The sequence below is a fragment of the Neoarius graeffei genome, chromosome 6 (assembly GCF_027579695.1).
Source record: "Neoarius graeffei isolate fNeoGra1 chromosome 6, fNeoGra1.pri, whole genome shotgun sequence".
In the NCBI taxonomy this organism is placed as follows: Eukaryota; Metazoa; Chordata; class Actinopteri; order Siluriformes; family Ariidae; genus Neoarius; species Neoarius graeffei.
This window is the reverse complement of record NC_083574.1, coordinates 91,526,786-91,546,961: the sequence shown is the minus strand read 5'-3', so window position 1 is coordinate 91,546,961 and position 20,176 is coordinate 91,526,786. Positions and strand designations below refer to the sequence as shown.

General features: G+C 39.5%; 1 protein-coding gene across 1 annotated transcript; it reads right to left on the bottom strand.

Annotated features, from left to right (window-relative positions):
- Positions 1-1,491: 1,491 nt before the first annotated feature.
- LOC132887558 (extracellular calcium-sensing receptor-like) lies at positions 1,492-6,251 on the bottom strand. Its single transcript, XM_060923026.1, has 6 exons — positions 6,064-6,251; positions 5,598-5,898; positions 4,676-5,461; positions 4,220-4,444; positions 3,903-4,026; positions 1,492-2,405 (listed from the first exon to the last, which is right to left on the bottom strand). The coding sequence occupies exons 1-6, from the start codon at positions 6,165-6,167 to the stop codon at positions 1,492-1,494; spliced, it is 2,454 nt and encodes an 817-aa protein (XP_060779009.1). The 5' UTR covers positions 6,168-6,251.
- Positions 6,252-20,176: the final 13,925 nt, after the last annotated feature.

Here is a 20,176-nt window from a genome sequence, read left to right as displayed (position 1 = left end):
TATAGAAAGTAATGGAGAATTAAAATCAGCTGCTTGTTATTTTGATTTGTTAAACCAAGCATAAACATATTAAATGCCAATTTGTATAAAGGGTCATTTTATTTCAGCATTGCTTTCAGTAATGGACAACACCTAAAAGGTTTGTAAAACTCAGTGACACTAGACATGCCATGTACTATGTATAAGGTTGATGTAGTATTTTATTTATGAGTGCTTTCACATAGTTCTATTTAAAAGTTCTGTCCTCACTACTGTTAAACTGGACCTGTAAGGGATCTAGCTCCAAACTTTATCAGGGCTTTTTATGCTCACAAGTGGACTCAAAAGGGGACTCCATTTTCTTTCTGGAAATTTTAGCATTGATAGGTTCTCTGACCGGGCGGCACAGTGGTGTAGTGGTTAGCGCTGTCGCCTCACAGCAAGAAGGTCCTGGGTTCGAGCCCCGTGGCCGGCGAGGGCCTGTGAGGAGTTTGCATGTTCTCCCCGTGTCCGCGTGGGTTTCCTCCGGGTGCTCCGGTTTCCCCCACAGTCCAAAAACATGCAGGTTAGGTTAACTGGTGACTCTAAATTGACTGTAGGTGTGAATGGTTGTCTGTGTCTATGTGTCAGCCCTGTGATGACCTGGCGACTTGTCCAGGGTGTACCCTGGCTTTAGCCCGTAGTCAGCTGGGATAGGCTCCAGCTTGCCAGCAACCCTGTAGAACAGGATAAAGCGGCTAGACATAATGAGATGAGGTTCTCTGACCACTTTTGGTTCACATTGTAACAGCTGTGTAATTGGTTGCTTTTTGTGATGCTTACATTTACTAAAACTCTATGATTTGGATGAAAAACACAGCAGACCAAACAAATTTGAAATGAAATACCAAAAGTATTTTTGAAGATGAACCATCAAAATGAACTCATGTCCCAGAGCTACTGACTGTTTAGCTGATGTGAATGGTAGGGGTAGATGCACTACATATATTACACACATTTTATACTCATGGCATTATACAGTAACTAATATTTCTGTAACAGACACAACACTATTATTACTGCTGCCTAACAAGTTAAGCTATATACGGTAGCATAACTGCTACTGCAGCAGTAGCTATTAGCAAATTTGTCCTGTTGCTACCTAAAATGTAGACCTTAGTGTGGGACCATACAACCCCATTTGGTTTGGATTTTTTTTTCTTCTGTTAGGTGACAATAAATGCTATGTATGTACAGCTACCATCAGCATCTTTATATATGAAAACAAAATGTGTAGTAGACTGAGACCATTTTGTTTTCAGAATGCATAAATCAGTTGGAACACAAAATGAACATCAAATAAACCATACTCAGACCACCTCTGAAGGTGGGGTCCGAGTTAATTTGTTGCATTTACATATGCACAAATAATGATGAATCATCAATCTAAGATCACTTGGAACACTGAAATGGACCAAGTGTGAAAACATCCAAAGTTACTAGATCTTCATGTTTCCTATTTGAGTGACAATCTCAGTGATCTCTTGAATGTGCCTTACCCATAAGATGTTTCTTGGTATTCTGATCTGGCTTAAAAATAATTATGAAACATTTGGGAGCAAAAATGCAAATAATCAAACCAAAGCTTGAAGCCAGAATTGCAAATATTTCAACAGCTACAGTTAATTTCCCAGGAGAACTGACATAAGCTGGAATAAAGGTGATCCAAACTGCACAAAATATAAGCATGCTGAATGTGATGAATTTGGCTTCATTAAAATGATCAGGCAATTTTCGAGCTAGAAAAGCTAAAATAAAGCACAAAACTGCAAGGAATCCTATATATCCCAGTACTGCCCAGAATCCTATAGCTGAACCTAAGCCACATTCTAAGATAATTTTTTCTTTGTAGTGCTTTAGATTTTTGAAGGGGTAAGGTGGTGATATTTTCAACCAAAGCACACAAATAAGGACTTGAATGAGAGTAAAAGAAATTACACTGAGTCTTTGCTGTGGAGGCCCAAACCATTTCATTACATTACTACCTGGAAGTGTAGCCCTGAATGCCATTAACACTACTATTGTCTTTCCTAGAACACAAGAGATACAGAGGACAAAGGTGATCCCAAACGCTGTGTGACGCAATACACAGGACCACTCTGAGGGCCGACCAATGAAAGTAAGTGAACAGAGGAAACACAAAGTCAGAGAGAAGAGCAACAGAAAGCTCAGTTCAGAGTTGTTGGCCCTAACAATAGGAGAGGTCCTGTGCTTGTAAAAGACAACACCCACACACATAGCCATGAAGGCCCCAGCGATGGAGAATACTGTTAGGATGATGCCCAGAATTTCATCCCAGGAGAGAAACTCAACAGGTTTGGGGAGGCAAGTGTCTTGCTTAGCATTGGGCCAAAACTCAGGAGGGCAGCGTAAACAATCCAAAGAGTCTAGGAGGTTAAAAAGAGGCAGGTTAGAACTTCATAACAGAAGAACCATGATAACCATAACCTTATGAAATATTTTTCAGGGAATTAAGACGTCTCTCTACACTGTAAAAAAATTTAGTCAAGCTAACTTAAAAATGTAACGCAACCTGCTGCCAAAGGATTTTGAGTAAACTCAACTCCGGGCCAAATAGTTGTGCTGACTTGCTCTTTTAAGTCAACACAGATGAGTATTTTATGTTGACCTTACTTTATTTAGCAAGTTCAGTGCATTCAAATTGTGATGTTGAAATAAATTGAAATAATCATTCCAATTAACTTGGAAAAGCAAGTTGGCACAAAAAACATTAAGTTATCCTAAATTATTCTTTTTTTGGGGGCCTTTTTACCTTTATTGGATAGGACAGTGTAGAGACAGGAAAGAGAGGGATTGGGAAATGACCTTAGGTCAGAATCGAACCCAGGTCTATGGCATGGCGCCTTATCCACCTGAGCCATGATGCCCCTAAATGTACTTTTAAGTTCACATAGAAGAATATTTTATGTTGACTTGACTTGACTTTAGAAGTTCAGTCCAACAAATTGTTTAGTTGAAATAAATTGAAATAATAATGCCAATTAACTTAGAAGAGCAAGTTGGCACATCATGGTTCTAAGTTGAGTTTACTCAAAATCCTTTGGCAGCAGGTTGCGTTACATTTTTAAGTTGGCTTGACTATTTTTTTTTTACAATAATTTAGTGTGCATTCCATTTTTTAGTTAACACAAACCTCTCAACACTTAAGTTCTACTTCACTTTGCCTATTATTACACAAACAGAAACAAATACCGACATACAAGGAGGGAATTCCCTGGCCTCTGTTGAGGAAAGCTTAGTCTATACTCCTATACAATGTCTCGTGTCAGTTTCCATGGACTTCTCACTCCACCTGACCATTGAAACTTTCGAACTTGTGAAGTGCGCATGCGCAGTGGCATCGGTTAAGGGGCGTCAATCAGCACTTGAATATATAAGTTCACTTAACTTAATTTTCCAATTCCTATGAACTTGTGGCGAAGGAAAGGGGTCTCAACTATTTTTTTTTAAGTTACTTGAACAATTAGAAGGGAAATTTGTTCATTCAACTTAGAATCCTTTTTTCACTCAACAATTTTGCAAGTTACATTTTTTACAGTATAACAAAAATCTTTGAAAAATCTTGTATTTCTGATTCAATTTTGCTTTCTGGACAAAATGGCCTTTTGAGTATTTTCAATGTTTCTTTCACATAACAACTTCGCATAACTCTTTGATTTAAAAAAAAAATGCATCATTTAAATTGAAAAAAAAAAAAGTTAAAAAAGGATTACAGACATAAGAGGAGGACATTGCACTGGGCTTGGGTTGCTCCAGTACAACATTTCTGTTAGTATACATTTTTGTGCATTATTCATATTTGTGCAGGTAGCTAATCAAAGAAATAACTAAGACAGATTTTGTAGTATGTATAGATACAGAACCTGTTTTGTTACTGATCTCTCCTTCAGCACATGGTATACAGTCAAAACAGCAGGCTGGCCTTCTCTTCTGTACAGCTTTCCGAGTGCCTGGAGGACAGCTCTCACTGCACACAGATACTGGTACCTGAAAAAAAAAAAAAATTTTATATATATCATATTAAAATTTCATCCATAACATATGCCAATACTAAAAAAAAAAAAAGCCTTCATGGACAGAATCAGATCTGTGAAAAACAATAATGGGATAAGGGTGTCTTTTCATACACACAGAATTTGATATGTCCTGCTTTATAGTCAGCTGGGTTGTTATACAGCACCTCAGTCTGTCCTCCAACCCAGTTGATATTTTTGCTCATTCTGAACTCTTGGCCTTTTGGCCTGGAAGAGTCATACTGGCCCACTGTGACAAAATCCAAACCACCATTTTTCTTAAACTGCCAGTTTATGAGTTCATAGACAGCTGGAGGGTCTCCTTTAGAATCAAATGAGACGTGAAAACCATTATTTGTAGTGAAGTTCACTCGTTTGAGCTGATGGAATATCTGCAGAAATAAATGAATGAAAATAAGTTGAAAACACAGCCTAAAATTTTCAGTATAGACAATACAATTCAATACAATTCATATGTTGCTCACAACTACTGTGAAATATATTATTAAGAATATCACTTTATGTTCAAGATCTATAATATAAATATTAACATGTGCAAGTAAGACAGGAAATATTTAATCTTATTTTATTAAGCAGGTAAGCTGGAGATTATGACTGTATACCTGCCATGGTGAAAATCGAATGGTCTTATCACATTGGGTGCCATTACAAATCAGACCATGGATGGCATATGCTATGGCATATGTTGCTTTGTACACCATGTTAGTGATGCGCAACTGAGTTGTGTCTAAGTATGGGTTCTGGAGAGTGTGAATGTCCTCACTGCCATCACATTCTCGCATGTCTCCTGAGCCACCTGTTTGACCTTTAAGGTTACAGCTAAATGAGCTTTCCCAAAATTCTGTTAATAGAGGTGATTCTAATGCTTTGCTTGGAGTGAGGTTTAGAAGAAACTCATGAAGGCCTGGAATAACTGACCGGGGAACACCAAACCCTATTGCAGCAGCACACATGTTATACCGCAAAATATCAGGATCTGTGATCCATGTTTCACTTCCAATCCACTGAAGCAGAGGTGGGGGCTGTCGTGAAAGCTCTGCTAAAAGAATTTTCATGTCACCTGATGCCATAAATGCTATTACAACCCGGGCTGTTGATCTGCGAATGACGTTTGCCACTTGCTCCAGTTTACTGCGTGGTTGTGTCCTGTAGTATGCCTCTGAGTATTCCACACAAATCCCCTCTGCTTGTGCAGCCTTCAGGAATGATGACATTCCATAATTTCCATAATCTGAGTCACTGCGAACTGCTCCAATCCATGTCCAGCCAAAATGCTTGACCATTCTTGCCAGTGCAGCTGCTTGGTGTTGGTCACTAGGTATGGTCCTAAAGAAGGTAGGATAGTGATGCTTATCACTCAGACATGCACATGTTGCATAGTGACTCACCTGAAATTGCAACAAAGGCAATGCAAGAAATGAGAATCATTGGTTGAATAACCTTCATACTTCCGCCAACTAAAACCTCAGACAACACACACACACACACAACATAAGAGATTGTACCAAAGCAAATCATTATTACCTGTGGAATTCCAAACAGACCAAGCACTCTGGCTATGCTGATTGACTGTGTGGAAGCAGAATCTCCTATAATAGCAGGCACAGTGGCTACTGCATATTCAGAACAAGAACTAGTTTCATTGAAAACCGTCTCAAACCCATTTGCAAGCTGAAATGCAACTCTGATTGCCATTGGCACAGTAGAGCATGAGTCATGTATCTGGTAGCCTAAGGTAATGCCCGGGAGGAGATCTGTTCTGTTGTTGATCTCGTGGATGGTGAATTCCATGGCCCGGGCAAAGCGCACTTCCCTGAAGTCAATGCTGTGAGAAAACAGTGAAAGAAGACAAAGCCACCTTAGATAAAATGATTCAGTACTGTTGTTCGACTGAGCATTTTGCAGTGTAACAAATGATAAAATAAATTAATCTAATGTTGTCAATTCAAACAGAATCCCCTACTTTCTTTCCTATTCACTCTACACATACCCATAGCACTGTGTTTGGGATGGTAGCCTGGTGTAAGTAATTTGCTCTGTTCTTGTGTAATGGTGAAAAGTGAAAATCCCACCAATAACAAAATCTCCATTCATAAAAATTCCAGGCAACTGAGGGTCAGTCCATAGCCTGCAGCTGAGTGGATTAGTTTTACTTGTTGCATAGCTGACTCCAGTTATCCACAGAGCTGATAGAAAAGGCATCATACTGGAAAAAAGCTGCATAGCAAGAGCGGTGGCTTCCAAGCACTCTAAAGACCAGGGCAGATGCCTAACCGTGCTTTAAATATGCACCTTGCTTTGACGTCTTCATAAGAAACAGTGGGTATAAAGGGGTGTGGTTATGTATTCATTGTTAATTTTAATGATGGCCATGAATTATGAGGTGTGTTTCATTTCATCAAGTATAAGCAGACCCATGTTGTTGCAAGTGTGAGCCTTTTATGACCAGTATAATATAATATATGCATTATGGAACCATCAACCATACATACACTCCATTCATTTTAGGTATAATAAATTAATAATGATTCTAAATTTCTTCCTGGTGTTATTTGGCGTAATGGCATAACATGACTGACTGGTCATTTTTAGTGTATGTTTGTTTTTGGTAATTTTGATTTTTGGTTTACAGCTTCTCAAAACTAAACACTAAAATATAGTCCCCATTATGACAAAATATGAGCATTATCCATTCAAACAGTCCTACAATTTTCTGTAGCTTTATTTTCTTAATTAGTAAAGCTGCCTAAAGGTAAATTTGACTCCATTGTTACGTTTTCTTTCTTTGTGAAATAATTTATTTATTTTACTTTTTATTTCTGGGCGGCACGGTGATGTAGTGGTTAGCACTGTCGCCTCACAGCAAGAAGGTCCAGGTTCGAGCCCCGTGGCCGGCGAGGGCCTTTCTGTGTGGAGTTTGCATGTTCTCCCCGTGTCCGCATGGGTTTCCTCTGGGTGCTCCGGTTTCCCCCAAAGACACGCAAGTTAGGTTAACTGGTGACTCTAAAATTGACTGTAGGTGTGAATGTGAGTGTGAATGGTTGTCTGTGTCTATGTGTCAGCCCTGTGATGACCTAGCGACTTGTCCAGGGTGTACCCCACCTTTCGCCCGTAGTCAGCTGGGATAGGCTCCAGCTTGCCTGCAACCCTGTAGAACAGGATAAAGCGGCTAGAGATAATGAGATGAGATGAGACTTTTTATTTCTTTGTTTGTTTGTGAATTAGCCAGTTGACTTAGGCTGGTCATTTAAAGCTGTTGACTGCAAAGTTAAATTCTGGGCAGAATGTTGTATTTCTATTACTGTTGGAGTTTGGAGATGTTTCACTGCAGCACACACTGTGCATCCTGTGTGTAAATGTTTTGCTGAGATAAAATGCGTCCCACATTTTATGATTGTGGAGATTGCCGAAGCAAGTGAGCAACAAGATCACATGACCATCGTGGGGTATGTTTGACCTACTTTTAACCAAAACAAGTCAGCATGGGCAAACATGACAGACTCCACTCCAGTGGCGGCTGGTAGTCTTTCAAACAGGGGAGGCTGGTCGGTTATGATATTTCCAGATTTTAAAAGAAAAAAGAAAAAACACATCAATTTTGCCCATACTCTTGCCTCTGATCTGGCTGATTGTTGGCAGGGTCACAAACTGTGAAATAACAGGTTCTTTTGGCCCATTAGCCTACTGTCCAATATACATGATGGTGGTGTTGGGGGGGTATATTTTAACATTTTATATTTTAAAATTGTGGCATGTGGCATGTTGTTTAAAAATTGATCATTATTGAAAGCAGCTCTTTGTCAGGAACCTCAGCAGTAACAGCAGAGTGTTCTGGAATAGGCACAAGCACTGACCTTGGGGAGCCAAACATAGAGCTGGGTGCCACACATTTCATTCAATGACACTTTCCCTATATTTTACTTATTTTGACTGAGAAATGTTTTATTGACAATTTTGATAACCCTTTACTTTTAATCCAGGTCTGTAGTGTGAAATGTTCTCAGCTGTGTTTTTGTTTAAAAATGTTTTCCAAATTGTAGCTGTGTTTAATTCATATCCAGAAAAATATATATTCCAGTATAATATACTCAGCATAAACATTTTAAATAGATTCTATATTTTTGGTCCATCCATGACATATTACTAAAGTAGCCTATTTACTGTTGTTGATGTGGGTCACTTGCTGTTAGCCAATTCACTTTCTCGTACCAGGAGAGCTGAAAGGAACGAGTATTATTCCCTACCTTTTTCACCAAGTCAATTTGAGGCGTTGGTCTACCCTGCTCTTTAATTTTAATTTTTTCCTCGAAAGGAAGACTGGCAAATGGCTTCGCCAAAATTAAATCAGCAATGCTTGGCATCCATGCGCAGCTTTCTTGCTAGCTGACTAGCCCCCTCAAGTTCAAGTTCAGTCACTCAAATAAACGAAATTTCTGGAACTAAGATAGCAAACTTGACAACACTATATTTACACTTTATTTACAATGAAAATATATACAAACTAAAAAAGCTGGTAGAAACCGTATGTAATGAATGAAATCGAAATGTAAGCCGATCTCTTACAATACACCACAGCACTTGTGAAGCTGCATGGGACTGAACTGATGTTGCCAGATACTGCTGATGTTATCCAGCCCAAAATATGTTCAAAACCCGCCAAAATGCACTTAAAATCGCCCAATTGGGCGGGAAACCGCCCAATCTGGCAACACTGTACCGCTGCCTGTCTATAGTTGAAACAAGCTGTCAATCAAAAAAAATATCCGGCCGCTTTCACCAATCACCAGTCTCCTCACGGAAACTGCCATGTCCCTCCCATGTGAGGCTCGGAGTCCGTGGGCAGGCATTTTCGCAGTATTTGTCCAATAACCGTCTTGCATTTTGAGATTGAAAAGCGCATAGCTCCCAAATGCCATTGAAGTCCACTGAGGCTGGGAATCCGTGAGAGTCCGTGGGCGGGCGTTTTCGCAGTATTTGTCCAATAATCGTCTTGCATTTTGAGATTGACAAGCACATAGCACCCAATCCACTGAGGCTGGGCTGCATCGCGCTGTCACGAGGGGGAAAAACTCAAGCACACATTAGGTGAACTGGGGAAAGTTATAACGGAATGATTTCGCACTGTAGTTGGGTTGAGCACATATATTTCTATGATTCTGGATCTGAAATAGCAATGTTATAAGGTCGGCTATAACATAAGCCTAGCGCAATTCATCCTACACGATGTTCGTCATTTTTAGAGGAGGCTGAGCCTCCCTCGTTGTCTTAGAGCAATCGCCCGTGCTCCACTCTCCTGCCAGCTGAAAGCCAGTGGAAAAGAAAAGGAAAGCCTGCCTAGTGAGTGCAACTTCAAGATCAGGCAAGGTTAGATGATGTAATTTTTCTGGGCAGATAACTAAATCATTCTAGCTAGTGCTTAGTTATCTTAGCCTTAGAATGCATGGGCTTGACTTCATGGTAGTGACTCTGGAGTTATACACCTAATGTTTTCATCTTACAGAGAAAGAAATGATAAAAGCAGTAACAGAAAAAAGACATTCGTCTTTTGTTGCACGGAGCCCATACATTCTAAGGCTAAGATAGCGAAGCACTTGCTAGAATGATTTAGTTATCTGTCCAGAAAAATGATGTCATCTAACCTTGCTCTATCTTGCAGTTGCACTCACTAGGCAGGCTTTTCTTTTCTTTTCCACTGGTTTTTAGCTGTCTCAAAACAGAGAAAAGTGACCCTCAGCACATCAAAATGATCACATCTAGTCCACGCTATTGTTTTTGTGAGACATAGGAAAATGCCGTGCACAATAAAAAAATTGAAAATTTCAGATGACTTTGCAGTCAGCACCTTTAAATAGAGATGGACTATGAGTTAATTTAGCACACTGTCATGTAATTGTAGTTATTTGTGAGCTGTTTGAACATATGAATCTGGCCGTAACTTATCCTGCTGCTAAAGGTCCACTCATACTTCTATCTGCAGAGATACTTCGGATGGGGCAAAGTGTTTAGAAAAGTCATTCTCCAAAACTGAAGTGTCAAAACTGCCCTCCCTCCTCCAGTGTGATTGGCCAATAGAAATCTTAATTTTCTAAGATCTTAGATGTAAAAGGGAGGTTTGATACTGGCCTATAGTTGAATAACTGACAGGAATCTAATTCAGGTTTGTTTGTTTTTTATCAGAGGTTTCAAAACTTCTAGTTTAAAGGATTTAGGTACCTAGCTAGTACTAAGAGAAGAAGTGATTATCTTAAAAAAAGGTTCAATTGCTTCTGGTACTATCTGCTTGTAGAAATATATAGGTAAGGGAAGTTAGTGAAATCAGTTCAGTCTCTTGAGGAATAGTAAAGTATTCTAATTGCTGAAGTGATGTGGTTAAATTGTCACCTACATAATCAGTTATCAAATTGTCTGGTTTAAATTATTAGTCTGAATTTGTTTGCCTAATATTTTCAATTTTGTTACAGGAAAAGGTCATGAAGTCATTGATACTATATGGTGATGGTGTATATGCTTCTTTAGTGGTCTTATTCTTGGTTAATTTTGCTAGTGTATGAAATAAGAGCGAGGATTATTTTTGTAATCTTCTATTAGGTTGGAGAGGTTTGCTTATCTAGCAGTGCTAACAGCATTTCTGTAGCTAAGTAGGCGCCCCTTCCATGCAGTTTGAAATAATACCAATTTAGTTTGAAGCCATTTATGTTGTAATTTTGAGTGGTCTGTTTTAAGGTACGTGTGATTGTTATACCAGTGTGCTAATTGTTTTTCTTTTAAAAACAATTACAGAAAAAAAGACAGAACAAAGACATATTCAAAGGCTATATTATCAAGGGCAAGGTGCCACGGTGCTTAGTACTGTCGTCTCACAGCAAGAAGGTTCCGGGTTTGAACCTCTCAGCTGATGGGAACCATTCTGTGTGGAACTTGCATGTTCTCCCCATGTCTACATGGGTTTCCTCCAGGTGTTCCAGTTTCCCCCACAGTTCAAAAACATGCAGATTTGGTAAAAATACCTAGCCACTGGGGTTGCACAAGCCAGTGTATACTTAGTATCAGTCCCAAGTCCGGATAGATTGGGGAGGGTTGCGTCAGGAAGGGCATCTGGTGTAAAACCTATACCAAATCAAATATGCAGTACAGATCCGCTGTGGCAACCCCTAATGGGAGCAGCCAGAAGAAGATATTATCTAGGGCAGGGGTTCTTAATCTTTTCTACTTTAAGGCCCACTTATTCATACTTGTGATGAGTCAGGGTCCATTAAAATGATCCCCAATTATTTTGGCTCATCTATTCTATTAGAATCTCATAATATGCTGTAAAGTATATTAATGGAATGCAACATCACTCCCTCCCTGTTACAGATTGGAGCCTAGGAATTAAATAAATGCAAGAAAATTTTTTTTTTTTTAGATTATAGGTATTGTATTTAAAACTGTATGGATGTGCCAGAAGCCAAACCATGTATGCAGGGCATTCTCAGTCAAAAGAGATCAATGATCCAAAAGTGAAGTCTGCCGCTTTATCCTTCTACAGGGTCGCAGGCAAGCTGGAGCCTATCCCAGCTGACTACAGGCAAAAGGCAGGGTACACCCTGGACAAGTCGCCAGGTCATCACAGGGCTGACACATAGACACAGACAACCATTCACACTCACAGTCAATTTAGAGTCACCAGTTAACCTAACCTGCATGTCTTTGGACTGTGGGGAAAACCAGAGCACCCAGAGGAAACCCACGCAGACAACATGCAAACTCCACACAGAAAGGCCCTCGCCGGCCACGGGGCTCGAACCCGGACCTTCTTGCTGTGAGGCGACAGCGCTAACCACTACACCACCGTGCCGCCCCCAAAAGTGAAGTCTGGTTGATTAACACAAGAACTTATTGCCGTGTTTGTGTATGGCAAACAAGCAAGTTATTTAAACCAAGAAGTATACTCAAAAGAAGTGGATATAGAAACCACTCAGTGGGATAGATCCTTACCCATTAACAAAGAAGGATTTTTCCTATGAAAGAAAAAAAATACTAGCAAAATTTGACATTTGTAGAATAAATTTTGATCCTATTGCAGCCATAACTAAATACAAAGACAATAGTTATTGTTACATACCAAGAAACTCTCCCAGCTTGTTTAACCTGCTGTTAGACATTTTGAATAAGACGGAGAGTCAGGCAGTAACTAAAATGTTCGTATGCATGTATGTGTTGCATGTATGTGTGTGCATGTAGCAAAACCAAAACCAAATAAACTCAAACAGGTCTGGCACCTGACGGAACCCCCAGAGAGATGGGACTTCCCCTCCCTCCCACCAAAGGCCTTCTTCAGCATCTCCTGTCAGTCTTACCAGGCACTGAGAGCCCAAGTGATTCTATTCCTTTTGGTTTTATTCAGTTTTGTTTGTATGGTCCTTTTTTTCATATTTTTATCTTTTTCCAAAAAAAAGATAGCCCAATGATCAGTGCTTCCTTTTCCTAATTCTCCCTGTGGTTTATGTGTAAATGTAATGGTGAGAGTCTCTATCCCGGTGTGGTTACAGGTGATAGCTGGCATACAACAAACAAACAAACGAATAAACCAAAAACAATAAATAAACAGAAAACCCACTTGCCATGGAGCCACAGTAATCCACCTCCCTCTAGGCTGATCAGGCCAGAGAATCCCACTCCTTTCCCAGAGTACCCAACACCACACTTAATTGTTTCCTAAAATCTCGCTGCAGCAAACTCTATAGTTTTGAGTTTCTCCTCCATTCATTCTTTTCTTCACCGGTTCCCCAGCATCACATTTAAAAAGATAGCCCCACCCCTACCGAGGGACCATCAGCTGCACATGCAAGGATGCAGCACAGGTGCCAGTAATTAAAGAGAAAGAAAACAAAAATCACGTAGGTGTACCTCTGTATGTGTACGTAACACTTCTCCATCAAAATTAATTAATTTATTTTTTTAATGAACCATTTCTATATTGACACAACATAGCTACTTGGAGCAAGAAAGTCAAACAATTAATAACCTGAGCGACAAAAGAGAGGAAAGAATTCTTCATAATCCTTAACCAACACTCAAGCTCTTGACAAAGTGTCAGCAATTACATTATCTCTCCCTGCAACATGCTCTATGATAAGATTATAGGCTTGTAGAACTAAGCTCCAACAGAAAATTATCTGATTCTTCATCTTAAATTTATCCAGAAACGTGAATGGGTTGTGATCAGTGTAAACTTTTACATCATGTATTCCATGAGACACCTAGATCTCAAAATGTTACACAGCAAGGACTAGGGCTAAAGCCTCCTTTTCCACAGTGGAATGCATCTGCTGATGCTTGGTCAGTTTCTTAGAAAAATACACCACAGGCTTATCCACCCCTGAGCCATCTTCCTGCAGGAGTACTACACCCACCCCAACATCACAAGCATCAACTACCATTTTAAATCGTAGAGAAAAATTAGGGGCAATCAAGATGAGTTCACAGGACAGAATGGCCTTAAGCTGCTCAAATGCCACTTGACATCTGTCCATATAAAATTAACAGACTTCTGTATGAGATCAGTTAATGGTGCAGTCACCACAGCAAAGTTAGGAACAAATTTGCGGTAGAACCCACACATTCCCAAAAATCTCATAAGTTCTCTTCTTTTACGTGGTGCCTCAAGTTGAGAACTGGCCTTTATTTTATTTTTTTTTCTCTCTGTGCTCTCACAGAAGGCGGTCGCATTCTCTCCCTCTCCCTTCCCTTATCTTTCCTGCTTCTGCTGTCTCGTCTGTCTAGTGTCTATATTTCTGAAAGACTCTCTCCACATTGCTCTCCGAACTAAAAGCCATGGAATTGATAAACTGGTCTCTTCACGCAATTGACACAATCTTCTCAACAAGAAGCCTGGGTTCGGGGGAACCAGCCTGTCCTGCTGGAACGTTCGCAGCCGGCTACATGATGGATGCATGGGAGAAGTGGCAGGCGGGTCATGTGCCTGGCGGTTCTTTCTATGGAGGACATTGAAGACATCTACCTATTCGGAACCATGATTACAGGACTTTTGCTGATTGGATTAGGCATTGCCCTGGTTTATTGAGGAAATCAGAAAACGGTGACAGCTGTTCAAAGCCCCATAAAGCTGCCCGACATGATTGAAGCGGTGGGCAGAGCTGTCGGCACTCAGACTGTGGCTATTCAGAACTTGAACCGCAACGTGGATAATATCTTGGAGAAGCTTTCGGCTTTGCAATGGAAATTAGATCGTTTTGGAGACCAAGATGGACATAGTGGACATGCAGCGTAGGCATGCAAAAGAATGTGTCTGCTCGCTAAGACCAAACAAATTCCAATCTTATCTATTTTGACTCCTTAGCCAGCACTGGCCTTGGCCAAGGTCATTGCTGGGACAACAGTTCCCCTGGAGAACACTGCTGTTAGACTCTCTCTCGTATTCCTTCCCCCACTTCCCGCAGTCGCCACTTTCACCCCCAGTGTGACAAGCGGGTGCGTGACCAGCGCCCCCATGGCTGCAGGAGCAGATGGCTGCTTGCTTGCGCTGGGTTACCTCTACCTCCTCCCCTCCCCCCTCCCCCCCTTACCACCCCTGATTGCCCCCCCAAGTCCCGTGTTTTCATGTTGTAATGTGTACTTGTGTTATTTTGTGCTTATGTGGTTTTCATGTTGTAAAGTGTACTTGTGTTTTTTTTGTGCTTATGTGCTGAGGTTTTTTTTTAATGCTCCCACACTGTACTCCTCATAGGAGCATAGGGTGGGGGTCTCTTTTTTTCTCATCTCCTTTCCTTTTGTTACTCTGTAATTTTCTTTTTTCCCTGTCTTCCTGTCCTGTCTACTCCCCCTCTGTCAATTATGTGTATGTATGTATGTAAGGACAGGTTTATGGTCAATTTCACTGATACAGTGATAATAAAGGGTTCATTCATTTTAGCTGTTTGGGTTCAAACTTTACCTCACCCAACTACATGCCCCAGATAAGTTATAGAAGCCTTGCCCATCTCATTCTTTGGAAGGTTAATGACAAGCTGTGCCTTCTCTAGTCTTTTAAACAACTGCTTCATGTCAGTCATATACTGTTCCCAAGTGTCTGCATAGAGTACCACACCATCAATGTAAACAGTACAGGTATGTACAGTGGTGCTTGAAAGTTTGTGAATCCTTGAGAATTTTCTAGATTTCTGCATAAATATGACCTAGAACATCATCAGATTTTCACACAAGTCCTAAAAGTAGATAAAGAGAACCAAGTTAAACAAATGAGACAAAAATATTTTACTTGGTCATTTATTTATTGAGGAAAATGATCCAATATTACATATCTTTAAGTGGCAAAAGTATGTGAACCTTTGCTTTCAGTATCTGGTGTGACCCCCTTGTGCAGCAATAACTGCAACTAAACATTTCTGGTAACTGTTGATCAGTCCTGCACACCAGCTTGGAGGAATTTTAGCCCATTCCTCCATACAGAACAGCTTCAACTCTGGGATGTTGGTGGGTTTCCTCACATGAACTGCTCGCTTCAGGTCCTTCCACAACATTTCCATTGGATTAAGGTCAGGACTTTGACTTGGCCATGCCAGAACATTAACTTTATTCTTCTTTAACCATTCTTTGGTAGAACAACTTGTGTGCTTAGGGTCGTTGTCTTGCTGCATGACCCACCTTCTCTTGAGATTCAGTTCATGGACAGATGTCCTGACATTTTCCTTTAGAATTCGCAGGTATAATTCAGAATTCATTGTTCCATCAATGACGGCAAGCCATCCTGGCCCAGATGCAGCAAAACAGGCCCAAACCATGAGACTTTCACCACCATGTTTCACAGATGGGATAAGGTTCTTATGCTGGAATGCAGTGTTTTCCTTTCTCCAAACATAACACTTCTCATTTAAAGCAAAAAGTTCTCTTTTGTTCTCATCCGTCCACAAAACATTTTTCCAATAGCCTTCTGGCTTATCCATGTGATCTTTAGCAAACTACAGACGAGCAGCAATGTTCTTTTTGGAGAGCAGTGGCTTTCTCCTTGTAACCCTGCCATGCACACCATTGTTGTTCAGTGTTCTTGTGTTGGAACTGTTTGTATCTGCATTTGCCGTAGTATTTCCAGGCCTGCAGGGGGCATAGTTTGTTTATGTTTTTTTTTTTTCCACAGTCTGTGTTAACCAATGACGTATCAGGAAGTGATTCTCCTTCTGCTCCATATTGACGGAGGTGCTTTTAGTGCACTGGTGCTAAGCTTTCCAACTGATTGTTTGCAGTCCTTGTAGTGGCAATATAAGTGAGTAATTATTGTTTATTATTGTTAGAGTGTGATTGTTTGCAGCATTTGTCACTATCTGTCATTTTGTAAGTTTAAAGTTTGAGATGCGATCACGGACTACTGTCATAGATCTGCAATACAAGATCCGCCATCTCCGTTATTGCACGTCAACTAGTTTAACGTCAATGTATTTTCATCGGTTGTTAATCAAGGCTTTCTGTACTTTGTTTATTTTCAGTTTCACACTTTTGGCATTAAATCCTGTCCAACCACAACTTTGCCTGTTCCTTGGAGGACGTGATGTCAGAAAGAGTTTAGCTGGCTGTGAATCCCAGTATAGGACAGGAGTCACACTGGGTGTAACAGTACAGTTCTCCTGATGGTGGACTCATGAACATTAACATTAGTCATTGTGAGAGGCCTTCAGTTGCTTAGAAGTTACCCTGGGGTCCTTTGTGACCTCACCGACTATTACACGCCTTGCTCCTGGAGTGATCTTTGTTGGTCGACCACTCCTGGGAGGGTAATAATGGTCTTGAATTTCCTCCATTTGTACACAGTCTGTCTGACTGTGGATTAGTGGAGTCCAAACTCTTTAGAGATGGTTTTTTAACCTTTTCCAGCCTGATGAGCATCAACAATGCTTTTTCTGAGGTCATTAGAAATCTCCATTGTTCATGCCATGAAACACTTCCACAAACATGTGTTGTGAAGATCAGACTTTGATAGATCCCTGTTCTTTAAATAAAACAGGGTGCCCACTCACACCTGACAAAACTTCTGCAGACTGGAATGATATAGACATGTTAACAGTAAAGACAGTTATTGAGGGAATTGTGAAACCACTCACCCACATCTGCAATTTATCTTTTCAATCAGGTACATTTCCAGACAAAATGAAAATTGCAAAAGTGATACCATTGTTTAAAACTGGAGATAGACACCATTTCACAAACTACAGGCCTGTTTCTTTACTCCCCCAATTCTCCAAAATACTTGAAAAACTTTTTTCAGATAGACTGGACAAATTCATTGAAAAACACAACCTCCTTACAGACAGTCAATATGGATTGAGAATGGACAGATCAACATCAATGGCACTAATGGAACTAATAGAGGAAATCACAAAATGTATAGACAATAAAAAAATAGCAATTGGAGTATTTGTGGACCTAAAAAAGGCATTCAATACCAGTGATCATAGTATATTATTAAGTAAACTAGAAAAGTGTGGTGTTAGGGGAGTTGGGTGGAGCTGGCTGTCGAGCTATCTAAGAAACAGGCAACAGTTTGTGCAGATAGGTGACCATAAATCTGATTTCATGAACATTACATGCGGGGTACCACAGGAGTCAGTATTAGGTCCGAAATTATTCATATTATATATTAATGAGATATGTAGAATTTCGCAAGTACTGAAATTTGTTTTGTTTGCAGATGACACCAATATTTTTTGTTCCGGTGAGAATTTGCAGCAGACTTTAGAGACAATCACAACTGAAATAAATAAACTAAAACTATGGTTTGACAAAAATAAATTATCATTAAATCTAAGCAAAACAAAGATCATGTTGTTTGGGAGACACAAAATAGATTGTAATGTAGAATTGATAATAGACAATACTAAGATAGAAATGGTACAGGAAATTACATTTCTTGGTGTGATTTTGGATCATAAAGTCTGCTGGAAACCTCATGTAGGATACGTGCGAGCAAAACTAGCAAAGTGCTTGGCAATTCTGTGGAAAACAAAACGTATTCTTGATTGCAAATCTTTGTATACTCTATTTTTGCCATATCTGACTTACTGTGCTGAAGTCTGGGGAAACACCTACAAAACCACTCTGCAGCCGATATGTACAATACAGAAAAGAGCAATAAGGACAATAAACAAAACAGGATACAGAGATCACACAAACTCACTATTCGTAAAATCACACATGTTGAAATTTATGGATCTGGTTAAATGCAGAACAGCACAAATAATGTATAAAGCGAGAAATAATCTATTGCCAAAAAATATACAAGGAATGTTTAGTGAGAGAGAGGGGGGATATAATCTAAGGGGAGACCTAAATTTTAAAAAACCAAAGGTTCGAACAAATATGAAAAACATCTGCGTATCGAGCTGTGGGGTGATTTTATGGAACAGACTGGAGACAGAAATCAAACAAAGTGCAAATATAAATCTCTTTAAAAAAAAGGTACAAAAAAATATTGTTAAGCAAGTATATAGAAGAGGAAGTATGTTAACGGAGGATGATGAGGGATAAATAGAATAGAGTTGATTGTTATATTAGAACTAACTTAGTATATGGTATATATGGTATGTATTTATTTAAAAAAAAAAAAAAGCTGTTGTAAAGCCCCTTCTTAAAAAAAATAATCTGGATCCTTCAGTGTTAAATAACTACAGGCCAATATCAAATCTACCATTCATCGGGAAAATCCTGGAAAAATTTGTCTTTAATCAATTAACTGCCTTCTTGATATCAAACAGCCGTTTTGATAATTTTCAGTCAGGATTTCGTGCCAATCATAGCACTGAAACAGCGCTGATTAAAGTTATAAATGACATACATCTTAGTACTGATGCAGGCAAAACATCGGTCCTGGTATTACTGGACCTCAGTGCAGCTTTTGATACTGTTGATCACAACATACTGCTATATCGACTTGAACACTGGGTTGGATTGACTGGTAAAGTTATCAATTGGTTAAAATCATACTTAAAAGATAGAAGCTTCTTTGTTACCCTGGGAAATTGTTCCTCAACGTCAATGCCCTTGACCTGTGGTGTCCCCCAGGGGTCGATTCTTGGACCATTACTTTTCAACCTTTATATGCTCCCACTTGGGCAAATTATCAATAAAAATTCAATTTTGTATCACTGCTATGCAGATGATACCCAAATTTATTTTGCTCTATCACCTAATGACTATGCCCCCCTTGAATATCTCTACCAGTGTATCGATCAAATCAATAGCTGGATGTCACAAACTTTTCTTCAGCTGAACACAGATAAAACAGAAGTAATTCTATTTGGAAAAAAAGACGAAAGACTCAGGATTACCACTATTCTTGACACAAAAGGGATTAAAACTAAAGAAATGGTTAAAAATCTTGGTGTTTTCATTGACAGCGAGCTAAACTTTGACAGTCACATGAAAGCAATCACTAAAATGGCATTTTATCACCTAAAAAACATTTCCAAACTAAGAGGACTTATGTCAAAAATGATCTGGAAAAACTAATACATGCCTTCATCTCTAGTAGGGTTGATTACTGCAATGGCCTTTTCACAGGCTTGCCAAAAAAGACCATCAAACGACTTCAGCTGGTTCAAAATGCAGTGGCGAGGGTTCTCACACGAACAAAAAGAACAGAGCACATTACTCCAATTCTAAGGTCCCTTCACTGGCTTCCAGTAAGCTACAGAATTGACTTTAAAGTATTGCTGCTGGTATACAAATCTCTAAATGGTACAGGGCCCAATTACCTCTCTGATATGTTGCAGCGGCCTAACCCAATCAGATCTACCAGATCGCAACAGAAAAATTTACTATTAAAACCAGTTGTTAAAACAAAGTGTGGTGAAGCAGCTTTTAGCTACTATGCAGTACATCTATGGAACCAACTGCCAGAGGACATTAAAAATGCTCCTGCTGTTGGCAGCTTCAAATCTAGGTTAAAGACCAAGCTGTTTTCAGATGCTTTCTGTTAAATAATTAATATTTTTACATTTTTTATAATCTTTACTTTCTCTGCATGTTTTAAATTTACTTTAATTTTATTCTATTTTATTCCGCTGGTTTCTTTTTCTTTTTCTCCTTTTTTCTTTTTGGCATTTTATTATTTT

Bases quoted from the DNA above. Each gene is read 5' to 3' on its own strand.
- LOC132887558 (XM_060923026.1), bottom strand. From the start codon at position 6,167: ATGAATGGAGATTTTGTTATTGGTGGGATTTTCACTTTTCACCATTAC. The intron at 4,027-4,219 runs GTGCTGTATAAC...TTTTTTTTTCAG, and splicing joins GGGTTGGAGGACAGACTGAG to GTACCAGTATCTGTGTGCAG. The intron at 2,406-3,902 runs GTTCTGTATCTA...TTAACCTCCTAG, and splicing joins AGAGATCAGTAACAAAACAG to ACTCTTTGGATTGTTTACGC.